The sequence below is a fragment of the Sceloporus undulatus genome, chromosome 2, assembly GCF_019175285.1.
Source record: "Sceloporus undulatus isolate JIND9_A2432 ecotype Alabama chromosome 2, SceUnd_v1.1, whole genome shotgun sequence".
NCBI classification, from domain to species: Eukaryota; Metazoa; Chordata; class Lepidosauria; order Squamata; family Phrynosomatidae; genus Sceloporus; species Sceloporus undulatus.
This window is the reverse complement of record NC_056523.1, coordinates 75,525,507-75,542,622: the sequence shown is the minus strand read 5'-3', so window position 1 is coordinate 75,542,622 and position 17,116 is coordinate 75,525,507. Positions and strand designations below refer to the sequence as shown.

General features: G+C 40.8%; 1 protein-coding gene across 3 annotated transcripts in view; it reads right to left on the bottom strand.

Moving 5' to 3' along the window:
* The window catches only part of CACNA2D2 (calcium voltage-gated channel auxiliary subunit alpha2delta 2), an 815,448-nt gene that overhangs the window by 12,673 nt on the left and 785,659 nt on the right, over positions 1–17,116 (bottom strand). For all 3 annotated transcript variants that reach the window (XM_042451084.1, XM_042451085.1, XM_042451086.1), the window contains 8 exons: positions 14,763–14,853; positions 13,916–13,978; positions 8,680–8,783; positions 7,288–7,386; positions 6,197–6,291; positions 4,296–4,343; positions 1,330–1,401; positions 720–872 (listed from right to left, as the gene is read on the bottom strand). In XM_042451084.1, coding sequence (XP_042307018.1) covers positions 720–872; positions 1,330–1,401; positions 4,296–4,343; positions 6,197–6,291; positions 7,288–7,386; positions 8,680–8,783; positions 13,916–13,978; positions 14,763–14,853 — 725 coding nt within the window. The remainder of the gene's footprint in view (positions 1–719; positions 873–1,329; positions 1,402–4,295; positions 4,344–6,196; positions 6,292–7,287; positions 7,387–8,679; positions 8,784–13,915; positions 13,979–14,762; positions 14,854–17,116) is intronic.

Sequence of the window (17,116 nt, the reverse complement as noted above, 5' to 3'; positions counted from 1 at the left end):
TTTCAGACTTTCATTTTACTTTTACTAGACAAAGATGAGATAACTGAAACATCTCAGTGGTTTAGATACTCTGGTTTGTTGGCCACCAGTCATCTTTCACATCACTTCTGGATGTTCTGCACACCCACAGTGAAACTAATAGCAGAAAATTAAAGAACTTACTGGAACAAACAGAATTGTGCTTATTCTGTGTCATCACAAATGCATTACTGACAAATGGAGGGCCAGTTCATCCCTTATAGATGTCAACTGGAAAGTTACTTAAATGACTGCCCCAGACTGCAACTATAATATTCTCCCTGAAAATTGCCTCCAATATAGGAAAAGTATCCATACCACCTCCAATTGCAATGTATGATACATTTTTGTATAATTGCAGCTTTCAAATTTCAAATCAAACTAGGTTGTAGCCTGCAAAATCTCTACAGAATTCTTGTTACCATTAGAGATATCACACAATAATATTTCACAAACTGTACTAGTTTGCATCTAAAACATGCAACAATCCCTATCCATGCTAAACCCTCAAACATCTTTCTATTTTGTTTGTAACAGGAGAGAGAACCACATAAACCTCTTGTTCTCACTGAAGTTTCCTGAACATCTGCAGTTGTTTTGGTTGCTGTCCAGGATCACCTGATCCCCAGATCTGAAGCAAATTCCCACATCAACATGCAATGCTTCTAAACTTCAGTAAGTGCATGGCAACCACAACTCACCACATAAACCCCACGTGGTGCTCCTCCAGTGTTGCTTGGAGCTTCTGTGGCACAGACAGATTGAAAGTCATATGATTCTTTCCTTGCGAAGAATGAGTGGTTGTAGAGAGCAGACATCAAGTGAGCATCCACCTCGCTGAAGAACTTTCCTACCTGGAAAAGCATGGGCACCAATAATTCCATGGAAACTGCTGTGTGTTCCCCTCCTAGGCTCCTTCCTGTAGCACTGCTGTCAGCCTCCTGCCCTATTCTCATAAGTAATAGTCCCAAAAAGGAAATAAAGGGCAAGAAAGAAGCAGCACTAAACACATTTTTATTTTACTTATACTCTCTTTCTCCATCTGATAACAGAGGTTCTCTGGGCAGCCTTCAGAAAGCCAAAGGAAAATACATTACAAGGACAAAACATTAAATGCCACAAAATGTTTATTACATTTTTAGATATAGGAAAGAATGTTGAATGTGCATGATTAAATGTTTGGCTGTTAGTCAGGCATTGTTATGAAATAAATACCACAATCGCTTCAGTATAACTGAAATTTATAGGAGGTCCTGTTTCTGGGAGCACAATCTAAATTCTTAAGATTCCTTTTAAAAAAAAGAAGTTTACCTGCAGCCAATAATCCTCCTGATTGGAGAGGACCAAGAAACCCCCATCATCAATGAGCACACAGAGGAGGTCCTGTAAGATTGAACAATACTTAAGGGTTTGCTGGTCAACAACTTCTAAATTCTTATTCAGCATTAGCGGAGGTGGGCAAATTGGCTTTGCTGTCTAGGGCTGATGGGAGTTGTAGCCCACTGATATTGAGAGGACCACATGTTCCCCACCCCTGGCCTATAGCAAGATACTTGCCAGGCTGCCTCTGATCCAGGGCTAGGGAGTAGTAGTGATTTTAGAGTTACTCCTCATCCTACTCCAGATTGTTTTTCTTAATGTTACTCCTACTCCTGTAAAAAGCTCTTACTCTTTACTCCTATTCCTCCTCCCCAGCCCTGGGGAAAAGCCCTGGTTGGTTTGCAAGGCTGGTGTGTGTGTGTGTAAATGCCTCTCTTTGCCTCCCAGTCCCTTCCCCAGTGCAATATAATAAAATTGGGGTTTTTTTGTGTTTGCATGTGCAATATAATAAGAGGAATAAGGAATAACAAATCTATTTTGTTACTCTTTATTCCTACTCCTACTTCTGTAAAAACCTCTTACTCCTTTACGCCTTACTCCTACTCCCCACCCCTGCTCTGATACATTGCCTCAAGATCGCATCACCTCAAGAGCAATGAACACAAAGCTTATCAGACCCATGGACTAGCATCCTGTTAGTGAATTATGAGCCCTATTCAGACATTGTTTTTTTTAGCTCGACTATCCAAATAATCTCACTAATGTATTCTTGTTTTATTATTCACACTATTCTTTTAAAATCAGAACCACATCTGTGCACATCTCTGCGAATTCTGTTGCTCACATGTGTCAGCACGCGAATAAAGATGAAGTCAATGATACAGATGTATTTGAAACATATTTAAGGCATGCAGAGTTTTAGCTTGGTTTATCCTGGGTCTATTCGCATTTGTTATTCATACAGTCAGCAATGCAAATCTTTTATGAAAACGCAGGGGGGAAAATGAGACAGATTATCCTAAGTTAAGTGGGGTTTTTGGCAGCTGTCCCCAAACTTAATCGGATGCATTTGAAATGCATATGAACAACAGGGATTCAACCCATATTCCACTGCGATTATTTTCACAGTATGAATAACCCCATGATGGTGTAAGACAGACCTACACAATCAAAATTCACTTTTATGGTCATTGTGTAGGTTGGAATTCTGTTTCAACCATGCAGTAGCCAAAATCCACCCCAGAACTCACCAAATAAACAGTATAGCCCCCCAATAAAGCATATTGTGTTGTCTGGCGGGGATGGGGACAGTTCCAGCTGTTACTTTTGTAGCTGGACACACTGCAAAGACATCATCTGTAGAGAAATTGCAAGGGCCTCAGGAGGTCTCTTCAGATGATTGTCACAGCATGTTTAGCTACAAGAAAACAGGTGGACGTGTCTCTGCTCATTGCTCCTTGACAAAATGAAAATTGCTGTGTTGGGGAGGCTCTGCTGTTTATGAGGTGAAGGTTTTTTTTCTATAGTCTCAGGAGAGGTATCTACAGAATAGTAGCTATGTGATAGACATGCATCTACTGATGCATGACCCCAGCCTGAAGAAAAAGATTTTCGCAGCCTGAAGAAAAAGATCTTATGTTACAGGATGGGAAAGACTTCATTTGGAAACTCTGGAAAGCTGTTATTAGTCATAGACTAATGTAGATTTTTGGATAAGCAGAATTACACCTCAAGACTAACAGGCTATCTGCTTGACAGACCTGTATCATTTTACAAAATCCTGGTGGAGGAACATCTGCTAAAGGGATGGCAAATATGTTGCCCTTCTGATGTTGTTGGACTGCAGCTCCCACCAGATCTAGCCATCAGGCCAAGGGTGCCACCTTGTAGAATGACAGGAACAGGAGTCCAGCAACATTTGTTCTAGTCCCAGAATTATGCAGTTTGACACTTTAACTTCCACAGTTCCATGTTATCAATAGCAGCTTCATTTATATAATGCTTCATACCTCACTAAACAGTCTCCAAGTGGTTTACAACTGTAAGTTAATTGCCCCCAACAAGCTGCATACTCATTTTAGCGACCTTGGAAGGATGCAAGGAGCCCTGGTGGCATAGGGGTTGAATGGCTGTATTGCAGTCACTCACTCACAAACCACAAGGTTGTGAGTTCAATCCCAGCCAGAAGCTCTGGGTCAACTCAGCTTTGCATCCTTCTGTAGGTGGCTAAAATGAGTACCCAGCTTGTTGGGGGCAATTAGTTTACAGTTGTAAAACACTTAGAGGATGCTTAGTACAGTATGAATGAAGCTGCTATTGCAAGGCTGAATTGACCCTGAGTCTCTGGCTGGGACTAAACTCACAACCTTGTGGTTTGTGAGTGAGTGGCTGCAGTACTGGCATTTAACCATTGCACCACCAGGATTATAGAATTCCAGGATTTGTAGTTTTGTGAGATATTTAGCCTTCTTTGTAAGAGAGCTCTAGTGTCACAGGAGAGTACAAATCCCAGGATGCAACCATGACAGTTAAAGCGATGTCAAACTGCATTAGTTCTGCAGTGTGGCAACAGCCTCAGTTTATCTGTGGCACTTCCATGGGTGTAAAGATCAAAGAAGTGCTAGTCTATAGGCAATGGAATAGAAGCCTTGGAAATGAAGACTGGAAAGTGTGTGCCCATGTATGTTTGAAACCATTGGATCTAGATGCATGTATGGCAATATTTGCATGCATCTTTCAAACAGATTTTTAAAAAAACAAATGTGGATATCATATGACTTATTGGAGAAAGATAAAGAACATCTAATAATGTATGTTATACTACTTCAGCAGTTCTAGTGTCCAAACAATTCTAGTGTTCAAAAGGTCTGTTTGGCTTTTAAACACTAAACACAAGTCATTATTATGGTACGCCTCAGTTTAGGAAGTAACTGTTGAGTTGCATGTCCCATAGTTACCTTGTAATTAGCCTCACAGTCCATCTCACAGCTTGTGGAGGGGTCACACTGCAAACCAAAGAGAGGGAATCAAAGTTAGCATGTTCTAAATGCATCTCAAAACTAGTTTACCAAAAGATAGTATGTACACATGTTTCAGAATAATAGATCAAACAATTCTATAGTCAGAAGGGAACTGTGAGGAAGTAGAGAGAGTAAAGATAGCATTAACATCTTATCCATGCCTTGGCAATGTATTGGTTAGATTGCCCAAATGTGTTGTATGTGGGATAGTCATTGAAAACTATTCAGAAACAGAAACTGGTTGAGAACATGGTACACACTGTTAGATCCTTAATTGGGAATTACAGAGTGGAACACTTGTTCCTGAACTTGGAACTAAACCTGGATACCCCAGTTTCAGCTGTGTCCAAGAGTGCATTTGCACAGTTAAAACTAGTGTTCCAGCTGGACTTTTTTCTTGAGAAGTCAGATCTGGCTATAGTCCCTTGATTACATCCTGTTTGGACTACTGTAATGTACTCTACATAGGGCTTCCTTTGGAAACTGTTCAAAAACTTCAGCTGGTCCAAAATGCAAGTGGCCAGGCTGTTGACCATGGCTTGGAAGAGGGATCATGTGATCCCGATCCCCCCCCCCAAGAGCTGCATTGGCTACTGGTCTGTTTCCAGTCAGAATTCAAAGTGCTAGTTTTGACCTTTAAAGCCCTAGAGTGCAATGTGCCCCTGTACAACATGAGCTTCTGGTATGAAACAGGATGTTTTGAAAAGCTTTATAAATCCCAGATTTACATTTATTGTTGCAAGAAATCTATCAGAAAGAAGAAAGTGTATATATATATATATATATATATATATATATTAAAAAGCTCTAGATGTCTTTGGTCTAGACTAGTTGAAAAACTATCTCCTTAGATAAACTAGCAGGGAAGGGCTTTCTCTCAGTCTCTGCACCTTTGTAGAGGCGGTTGGTAAGGACTTGAGTGAGTGCCTTCTCTGTGGCTGCTCCCAGACAGTGGAACTCCCTTCCAAGGAAGGCCTAGTTGGCTCCTTTCCTGCTCTCTTTCCACTGGTAGATGAAGAAGTTTTCATTTAAGGATGCATTTGGTGATAGCAGGTAGAACTTTTAATAGGGAAAGGGTCTAGTTTTTTTTTTATTTCATCATGTTTTAAATGCCTTGTATGTAATGCTATTTTAACTTGTGTTTTTAAATTAGTTAGTTCAATTGTATTTTAACTTTAAATTAAGAATTTGTAATAGTATTATGCTTTTAAGGAGTTGTGTACTGTTTTGGGTCCCGTACCAGGATAAAGACAGGGTATTAATTAAATAAATAATGTATCTTTCTGGTGTTAAAATATCTTCACTGGCTTTCTGTTAGTTTCTGGGTTCAAGTCACACTTCTGATGATCTAGAAAATTCTACATGATTTTGGAGAAGGATATTTGCACTCTGTGAATCAGAAGAGCTATTTCTGAGGCCCTCCTTCTGAGTTTCAGAGACCTGAGATGGTAGACCAGTGGTTATGAGGAGTACAGCCTTTACAGTGCTGATACCTGTTTATGAAATACCTTCCTCAGAGACATTAAAGTAGTTCCAAGTGTAAAATCTTAAATTGTATTTTGAGGGCAGGAATTTGAAAAATGAACTGGAAGGGTTAAAAGGTATCAGATAGATTAGGCTATTAGGATGTCTTTTCAGCAACAGTGAAATATGGATAACATCTGGGGATTCAAACATGTCATTGGAAGAAGCCTGACATATCAAAGATGACTACCATGCTGCTGTACTACAAGAATATTTGTAATATGGTGTGGAGTTCTGAGTGCTTCTCAGTGTGTCATATATAGGATAAAAGCCCTCAACATTGTTCCCAGGAGGTTGTTTTCTTCACCACCTACTCTTCGTGATCCCAGATGATCCCTTTCAGTTCGGTTACTTGCAAGGACTTTAAATTTTTCTGCCCAGGCCTCCAGGTCAAGTTTCACTCCAACCACTAGGGGGAAAAACTTTATGTTAGACATGTGTCTCCCTGCTTATCTAAAACAAACAAACAAACAAAAACAAAATACCGCCCCCCCCCCCCAAAAAAAAACACCCAACCCCCGGGATCCTGAGTAAGGCTAAATTAAAGTTGAGGCCCTGGATAAATTCAAAAATTGATCCAGGGGTATAGCTACTGGGGAGCAAAACAGGGGCTTTGCCCCACACATAAGAATTCCCTTAAACAGAATGTTCTTCCAGTCCCCAAATTTCTAGCACTGCAGAGAATAAGATGCTGAAAATTACTGACACCTGCAACTCTTATATACGTTGTGTTCATGTTCCCTGGGTAACTATGCCCATATTCTTTGGATGCCTAAACTCTATTTTTAAATGATCAAGTGAAATTTTAAGTTATTGAAATGTAATTTTTATAAGCTGGAATTATTGGCCAAAATCCTATTATCAGTCTTCACTAGAGTAGATCTACTGCTTATGTTTTGACTCACCATACAACAGTTGAGTCAATGGATCTACTCGAACTGGGACTAATCAACAGGATTCTAGCTTATGTCACCAGTAGACATCTAGAGGTTATAAATGGTTTCAGAGCCCAAGAATGTCGGGTTAAACTATGACAAATCAGAAAACCCAAACTCAAGGTAGAAATACAAAGTGATATAGGAGATTATCACATTACCTTTAATCCTGGCAAAGATGTGGGATGATCTGCCGATCATGTCATTCACCCATCCTAGGGCAGCAGGCAGCCCATTTGCAACCTGGCCTTCTCCAGGCTTCTCCCACATCTTTTCATGAATGGGATTTTCCTGTTCTTGAAAAGCTGTAGCAGAAGCCCGGGTTGCAAACAGGTTATCTGCTGCCTAGTGATGGGTGAATGCAATAAGATCCACCTTCTTAAAGTTACATCCCACATATATGCCAGGAGCAAAAGTAATGTGATAATCTCCATAGTCTCTGCTGAAGGGTAACACCTTATTATTCTTACCTGCTGGTTTCAGGTGCTTCTCACCAAAGTTGAGCTCAACAGCTGTGCTAACAAGAATCCCAACCGTGTTGTTTTCCAACTCCAATCCTCTGTAGTTGTCTATAGGGAAAAGAAGAAAAGTAGACCTATTTTCTGTGGTGGATGGTACTGCCACAGTATGACTGCCAGAAAGAACCTCCTGGGTTCTATGACAAAGCTCTATGCCTCTGGATGACACAGTGAAAGGCTGCCTTCTGCCAATGTCTGCTACTCACTTCATCTTACTGGCAAATGAAAGTGATACCTTACCTTTCACGACCCTATCTGGTAGGCTACAAAAAGAAAGAACACTTTTTCTACCTAGGCAATGCCCTTTGCTTATGACAGGGACCTAAATCTAATGGCTAATCCCATCAAGAGTAGACCCATTCAATCAACTGCTGAATGGTAAGTCTATACTTACATGAATCCTGTTGAATCACATGGGCTATTCTAGTTGGAAGTAGTATTCAGGCCTTGAATAGCAACTGCATTATATATGGCAAGTGATGAACTACAATTAATGTGTTAGTTCATTCCTTAAAAAACAAAACAAAAAGCTCAGTAATACACCTTAATGCAAAGATGTAGCAGGAACTCTCAGCTGGGAATGCCAGTGCCTGCAGAGATGATAGGGCTGATTGCTTACCATGTATCAGAGCTCTTTAGGAACCATGCCAAGAGCAAGAAGAGGGAAAACAGTACAGAAACACTAAATATGACTATTCATGTATTTGTAGTAAGCCCTTAACCAGACTCGTGGTGCCAGTTCTTGCAAATCAAGGGATTTAAAGAATATTCACAGATTATCATGATCTCAACAATAACATGACTTAATATTTGACACATCTCAATTGTACATTCTTCTATGATCTTTCACATTTGAATACTACTTTGTACAAAAATTTAGTTCTCTCAAAGCAATTTGTAGTAAATACATTTTTTTGCACAAAAACAATTCTTTTCACTTGTAAGCAGGTTCCAAATGAGAAAATCATTCAAAAAAAGGAAAAGAAAAGAAAAAGAAAAAATAGAAAAAAGAAAAGAAAAGAAAGAAAGGGGAGGGAGAGGGGAAAAACTGCAGCAATTTTGTCCAGCAGGAAGATAACTATTTGCATTTTTTGTTTTTGTTTTGTTTTTTGTTTTGTTTTTTGTTTTAAAAGACATTTCCTTATTGTCTCTCAGGCTACCCAGGTGATGGATGCACAATAGGTAAGATATTTAAAACATATCTAAAAGCCAGTTAAAACACTCCAGACTGCCTTTAAAATAACTCTAAAATGAAATAAATCTTGTTGCATCATATTTATAAAGAGTATCCAAATTGAATCCAAGCCAAGCCAAGAATTTCTGTCTGGAGTTCTTTACACTTACCATCCCGATAAGGTGGCTTAAAGATGTAGCCTTTGTTATCTAGGCTTCTCCGGTAGAAGCTGGCATTGAAGGGTTCTCGGTCTTCTTCCCAGTCCTCAGCAGCTCTGAAATAAAAACAACCAGCCCAACAGAATGTCAGATACCCTCACCATATATTTCATTTCTCATAGAAGAAAATCAACAGTGCAAATATGTCAGATGTAATAAAAAACTTTTTTTAGTGGTAGCCTCCGCATCTATTTTTAGGGGTTGCAGGAGTCCAAATGTTCATAATACAAATGTTTGGTATTACAATTCCTTTGTCTAAATGAATAAACTATTCCACATTGAATGTTGGCCCCCAGTATCCACGGACTTGCCATCCGTGGACAGCAAGCCCATGTTGTCCCCAATGGTGGTGTATGCACGTGGCTGCACTGCTATGAGGGACAGCCCCATTGTCTTGTGGCTGTGCCACCATAGGTCCCGCTGTTCCTAACATGGCTGCACTGCCACTGGGAACAACAGGGGTTGTCCTTAATGGCAGCGTGACCATGTTCATGTGCCGCCATTGATGTTCCGTTGTCCCTAACGGCAGCATGGCCACGTGCATGCACCACCACTGGGGAAAACAGAACTTGAGCATCTGCGGATTTTGTTATCCATGGGGGGGGCGTCCAGAACAGATCCCCGTGAATACTAAAGGCTGACTGTACTTCCAGAGCTGGCCCTAACGTTAGACACAGTGAGGCAACCACCTTAGGCAGCAAATTCTGTGGTACATGTGGAAGTGGCAAACATCTTGAGCTCATTGGCCATTCTCTTTACCTGATGGACAGAGCTGTGGCCATTCTCTTTATCTGGTAGACAGAGCTGTGTGTGTCACATAGCCTGTTCTGCTTACCCCAGCTAACTGTCTACCCTTAGAGGTGGTGGTGAATGTTATTCTGTTGCAACTGCTGAGGTTTTGTTGAATTTTTCTGTTGGTGAGGGCAGCAAATTGTCTTGGCCTGGTCTTGTTTACTGTGCCTATGAATGCAATTCCTGTTTCAAACAGGATGGATGCTTGACAATTCTACTGTTCTTCCACAAAACAGGATGCTTATCATGTCCCTGGCAAGCTGTGTTAGGCTCAGGGCAGGCTCATTTTACTGTCTACCTGCCAGGTTTTAGAGATAATTATCAACTTTCAGAAATCTTTAAAAACCATACAGGTAATTGTTAAACATAATAGGATGTTGATGAGCTGGAACATGTCCAGAGGAGGGTGACCAAAATGGTGAAAGGTCTGAAAACCATGCCTTTATGAGGAGAGACCTAGGAGAATGCGTATGTTTAGCCTGGAGATGAGACAGTTAATTTTTTAAATTAATATTTTCAAAGTTTTATAATACAATCATAACATTTTCTTCATATATATATATATATATATATATATATATACTTTTACATTGTTCTTATTCTATAACTAAATATCACCTCAGTGCACCCCTCACCCAGTGCCATTTCCATCCTTATACTCCATCCAAAATTCATCTCGTGAAGGTAATTTCCCATCTTCTTTTCTTAATACTTTTTCAATAGATTTTTTCCATATTTCGTCAAAATCATTTCTTTTCCGTAATCCTTTTTTTACTTTCAATTTACATGCTAATTTATCATTAACTGCTAATTTCCAAACTTCTTTATATCAATCCTCCAATTCCACATTTATTTTCATTTTCCAGTTTCTTGCTACAACTAATCTTGCTGCCGTAAGCAAATTTGTTATGAGATTTCTTTTTTCTTTTTTCCAATCTACACCAATATATAATGATAACAAAACTATATTTGGTTTTCTATTTTTATATTCATAATATTTTCTATTTCTACTATTACTATTTCCCAGATAGATCAGGATGTCTTGCATGCAAACTCCTCTTTCTCTCTCTCTCTCTCTCACCTTCTCCCTCTCCCTGTCTCTCATTCAAACTAACCATATGATTTAGGTCACTCCCCCTTTGGGACTAATAGACATTCTCTCTCCAAGATTTTCAACTGAATTGTTGGTTTTCAATCTTCCTCCTCTCTCAACTTTCTTTGGAAAGATGGTGCAATAAAGATTTCTTTTCATCTCAACTTTTCACTAGCTATATTAGGACATAGCCTTTTATATAAATATAGATTAATGTTAGAATCCTGTTGTATTCTACCAGATATATGTTTTATGTGTGTGGGAATGATGAGGGCTGGGATGCTTTTGCTATGGCTAGCTTAGATGTAGCATGTAGGAGCTGAGTGGTACCAGGTGGCTGTTATCTAGTGTCCTTGAAGGCCTCTCTCAGAGGCTTGGAATGCAAGCTTTGAGCATAGAGGGGTAGAAGCTATGGGGGGAGTGATGGGGGATGAGTAACGGTGAGAAAGAGGTGGGGATTTTGCTGCGCGAGCTTTTGGCTGGGGGTGGAGTAGACAAACCTGGGGGTTTTATGTACTGCTTTTGCTGGGAGGGGTTAGTCTCAGCTTAAATGCTGAATGGAGTTGAATTGCTGATCTTGGAGCTTATTGATAGTTCTATTTATTCTTCATAAAGCTGACTGGTTGATTGTTCTGGAATCTGGTTCCACATTCTGACAATTAAAGCCATTAGTAAACTTTTGTTCTGAACTACAAGCTACTTGTCTTGTTTTCGGAGTCAGTCTTAGTTCTTAGGGAAACATAGTTAGACAATGGCACATTTCTGCTACTCTGCTGCCCCCTTTCCTCCACAGTCTGCTGAATTTTCCCACCACCCGTGGGGTGTACCATCCACTCTGGGAATCACTGTGTTAGTAAATGGAAATAGACACTAACTGGTTTGGGCGCTTTCTCTGTCATACATCCCTTCACTAACATGATGGATGCTTATAGTTTTTTGTGGGTTTTTCAAGCTATGCGGCCATGTTCTAGAAGAGTTTATTCCTGATGTTTTGCCAGCATCTGTGGCTGGCATCTTCAGAAAATGCTGATCTGGAAGAGTGTGTGTGTGTATAGTGTGTGTTGAGAGAGAGACCTTGGGTAAGGAGGAGTTATTCCCATGTTAATCTGTGTATTGTTCTGTTGTTGATGGCAGGGCCTCAAGGTGGGAGGATATGCAAAAGAAGATTAGTGTCTGCTTCATTGTCTGGTGGGAAAGACCCTGACTCTGAGTGGTTTCCCATTTGCATTTGCTGAGCCCTTATTTTGCTATTCCTCAGGACTAGTAGCCAAATTTTGTTCACTTTAAGGGTTTCTTCTTTCTGGTTGAAGTTGTTCAAGTGTTTGTGGCTTTCAATGGCTTCCCTGTGCATTCTGACCTGATAGTTGTTGGCATGGTCCAGAATTTCAGTGTTTTCAAACAGCATTTTGTGCCCAGGATGGTTTATAATGTGTTCTGCTACTGCTGATTTTTCCGTCTGACTCAGTCTGCTGTGTCTCTTGTGTTCCTTGATTCATGTTTGGACACTGCATTTGGTGGTCCCTATGTAGACTTGCCTGCATCTGCATGGTATGCGGTAAACTCCTGTGGCTGTGAGAGGGTCTCTCCTGTCCTTTGCTGAGTGCAGCATTTGCTGGATTTTCTTGGTCGGTTTGTAAATCATTTGGAGGTTGTGATTCTTCACCACTTTCCTTATTCTGTGTCTGACTTCTTTGATGTATGGTAGAAATACCTTCCCTTTGGGTGGTTGCTTGTCTTCAGTCCTCTGGGTTTTCCTGGGCCTGGCAGCCCTTCTGATGTCTGAGCTGGAATAACCATTTGCCTGTAGAGCCCGGTCTAGGTGCTTCAATTCATCTTCCAAGAAATGGGTTTCGCAGATGTGTTTTGCCCGGTCTACCAGTATTTTTATTGTGCTTCTTTTTTGTCTTGGGTGATGGTTGGAGTTCTTGTGCAGGTATCGGTCTGTATGTGTAGGTTTTCTGTATATTGTGTGACCCAAACGTAGGTTCGGTTTGCGGATGACTAGGACATTCAAAATGGCAGTGTTCCTTCATTTTCTCTTTCCATAGTGATTTGGATGTTGGGGTGGATGTTGTTCAGATGGTTCAGGAATACAGCCAGGTCTTCTTCTCTATGACTCCAGATGGTGAAGGTGTCATCCACGTATCGGAACCAAGTTGTGGGCTTTTTTGGTGCTGTTTCCAGGGCTTGCTTTTCAAAGTGTTCCATGTAAAAGTTTGCTATCACAGGGCTTAGAGGGCTTCCCATTGCTACCCCATCTCTCTGTTTGTAGAATCCATTGTCCCACTGGAAATAGCTTGTGGTGAGGCAATGTTTGAACAGTGCTGTGATGTCTTCTTGGAAAATTTGTTGGATGAGTGTCATGGTGTCCATTATGGAGACTTTGGTGAACAGGGAGATCACATCAAAACTGATTAGTATGTCACTGAAGATGCCAGCCAGAGATGCTGGTGAATCAGGAGTAAACTCTTCTAGAACATGGCCACATAGCCCGAAAAACTCACAAAAAACTATGGAAGTTGGCCATGAAAGCCTTCGACTTCACATGATGAGTGCTGTTTCTGTCATTAATGGTCCCTCACATCCTCTTCCACAGTCCCCTTTACCCCTTCTCCTTGCCCTAAGCCATGCCCTACCCTGCATACCTTTCAGGTTGTTTTTTAATTTTTATTTGTAATACAATTCCAGAGTTATGGCAATGTGATTTAGTGAAAAAAGGTTTAAAGAAAAAAGAAAGTTAAAAATAAAAATAAAACCAGCTTGTTTGGAAATAGAGAGTAGTAAAGGGAGAGGAGGAGACTGACACCACATGACTGCCCAATCTCAGAACTGCTGCGGGAGGAACGTATTGCACCTGAGGTCTAATGGCATAGCAGCACAATTGGGAGCTTATTGATGGTTTCTCTGTCAGTGAAAAGGTGCACTCTAACAATGCTTTAGAGGCACAGCAGGGCTGGAGAACCTCATGTGATAAGTATTGGCAAAGGCATTATTTTCCAATTTTAATTGCCGTTTAAAAGCTGCATGTGGTAACATCTGTACTTTTCTGTTCAGTGGGCAATGGATATATTCAGTTCAAGATTGCAAAGTGGATTTTTCTACATGTGTAACCGTCAAGGTCCAAAGTGGTATAGTGGTCTGAGTGTTGGACTAGGACTCTGGGATTATTTATTTCCAGAGGAACAGCCTAGTTTGCAAGAGGTGGGAGGAAAAACATAAATTATGTAAACACTTTCTCTTCCTAGTCATTCAGTTGTATACTGGTACTTACAGATCACAAGGGGAAAAACCCCCAGCACTTACTTGTTAGGGAACACACGAGTGATGCCACCATCAGTTGCAACAAATACTGCTAGGAGGCTGTAACTACAATGAGGGAAAGGCAGAAAGTTAGCTTTAGGGACAGCTTTGAAAAGTTACTTTTTGAACTACAACTCCCAGAATAACCTGATTAGTGATTGTGCTTGCTAGTGCATTTTGAAAGTTAATGTCCCAAAAGGTACCACCTCAAAGCTCTAGTTTAAGTTAACACTGTACTCCTCGCTGATGTATCTTTATAGTGCTTCTTCAGCACATGTATTGATCACTGTAGTAATATGGGCAACAAGCTTCCTATCAGCAGCACTTTGACTATGCCAAAAGTGACACTCTGCCAGCACAGGCTCCTTCCCAATAGTGCCTAGGCTCCACCCAGACCAAAGTCACTTCTTCCCTGGAGAGATCTTTCCTGGATTAGATTATCCTTGCAGGCCATTCCAAATCTAGGATTCCTTTTCCTGACTTTTGCTATTCTATGGGCAATCCACACTGTTGTAGATCAAAGTGAGGGAGTGCAACTCCCATCAACTCTGTCTTTCACCATTGACTATTCTGGCTAGGGTTAATAGGAGTTGCAGTTCATCAGCATCTGAGGTTGACATTCCCCATCTGTATTGTACATCATTAAGCTGTGCACTCCTTTATGGATCTCCAGGACATTTAGTTTTCCCCCTTTGGATAGGTAAGTTCGCATTGCACAACAGAGTTTCAAGGTAAAACATATGCTATTTTGTTTTTAAAAATATCCCCCTTGCCCCTATTTGGAAATTCTTCAGACTGGGGCTCCACAACACATCTAGTATACGAAGCACCCCTAAACTGAAATATTTACGTGTTTAGGTCTTGGTCCCTCCATACTCTTTCAACCAACTGTTGGGTAATGCCTGTGTCCAGGATAAGGTTGTGAAGGAGAAAATTATCACCTTAAAGGAGAGAAAGAAAGATGAATGACCTCAAAGTAGAATCATGCTGATCAGATATCTGTGAAATGCATCCCTCCCCATTTGAAGTGTGGTCCTGGGGAACCTACCTCTTCTTCCATCCTGGTTTGCTTTCCTTCATTTTCCTTGGAAAACTCTTTTTTGACATCACTCACTAATGAGTGGCTATGGGGCCTGCAGAGCAAGTGTTTTGTTGACAGAGTTCAGAGGTTGTTGTGTGACCCTTACCATTGTACTACTCACCCATTCTGTTGATGTTTTTTGAAAATATAACAAGACTCTTCCAGCAGATGGATACCTCAGATAGCGTATTTCTGTATGTTCTAGATCTGCACTATTCCTTGCACCATCACTTGTGACTCTTCCTAGCACCACCCACTCTGCACTCTCAATACTGGAAGTCCACGAAGGCTGCTGGTAACTGACCAGCTCAGACCTATCACTCCTATTAATGCTTCAGTCATGGATTTTCATGTGTTTGCACTGATGTCTATTGTGTCAAAACCTGCTCTTACAAAAGGTACCTAACAATAGGGTGAAGGAAGGTGTGAACGTGGGCTCCATCTTTTTATTTTCTCCAATTCTGTATTCCATATCCTGCATTTTGCATTCGATATTCCTCTCCATCTTTGCACGTCAAGTCTTGCTTATTTAAGATGTCTTTGGAGGACAGGCAAACTTTGGCATCACTATTATGCTTTGCTCTGCTGCCATCATGGAGGTAGGGAAGCAAGTAGGTACATGTCTTGTCTTTCACTTGGTGATAACACTGACAAGGCAGTAGACCCTAGGCCAATAGTTCTCAAATGCTGGCCACCTAGATATTTTGGACTTTAACTGCCAGAATCCCTGTCTATTGGACATACTGGCTGGGGCTTCTGGGAAATGAAGCCTTCAACAGCTGGAGGGTGACAGGATGAAAACCACATGCCCCAAGTGTTTAAGGCAACTTTTTTCAGTGCTGCCCTTTCAAGGGACAAATGTTGGCACCCTCCCTTCTCCATTTGTTTGCCCCATTCTACATAAGTCATGCTGAAAGGAAGACTCTTCTCTCACCTTTGCTTGGTCCATGCAGTGGAGGAGGTGGTGGTATTATTGATGGAGACATGCTAAGTAATGTGTTTCTGATGGATGTGTGCAGAGGTAGATACCCAGAGTGCTTCCAGGTTTTTTTAAAATACTTTTAAGAGTGAAACGAGGAGCATTTGCTTCAGAAGGGCATGTTTGTTACAGGCAGGCTTGGAAGTGAATCTCTAGGTCATCTAATTTAAACTATTTCCCTCAGGTTGAACAAAAAAACGTGTCTTATCGCCCTATACAGACAGGCCAAAATAAAGCTGCTTTGGGATCACTTTGGAGGTATGCTGTTTAAATGATGCATACTTCCTAAGAGTCCAGAAGCTGCACCAAAGCTGCATTCCAGTCCTTAGGTGCGCTTTGGCACGGCTTCCTGGCTCTTAGGACACATGCATAATTTAAACAGCATACCTCCAAAGTGACCCAAAACAGTTTTATTTGGGCCTGTCTGTATGGGGCCTTATGGCACCTTCAATACTAAAAAGTTCTACTTGGCATAAACTTTGTGGACCTCAGACTTCTTCACCATACACCTGATGAAATGGGTTTGAATTCATGAAAGCTCTCTCTTTGTTGTTTTTGCTGTTGGAGATTAGTACTGCAACTCACACACCTTGAAATCCTTCTGGAATAAACTTTTTAACACCTAAAAGATTCCTAATACATTCCTATGCAAACTGTCTTTTAAAAAATTCCACTGAGGAAAGACATTCTATAGTCTTCCAAACTCATTTTCACAATTGAATTGATTTGTAGCTTGAAAAATTTACCCATGTTTAATAAATCCCTTGTGCTGTAATCTCACTCTTTCCCATGCTTTCCATGGGGAATGATATGTTTGCATTGGTTTTGGTTCTCTCTCAGAAGCAGATGGGTTGTATATCTGTGGTGCTTCTGTGAAATGTAATAACATTGCTAGACCCAAAGAACATCAGTCACATATGCATGTATGAGCTGACTCAATCCGACCAAGATGGGAGACTCCTGCACCTGCTGTCACATTGCGGTTTTGACAAGCAACGTTAATTAATGGCTGCTTTGCAATACTTTCCTGAGCTAAGCCCCATTGAATTTAATGCATCTTATGTCTGAAGTGATATGCACAAGGTTACACTGGCTTCCACATGCCCTCTGAGAGGACAGTTTTGTAACCTTTTGCAAAAGTTTT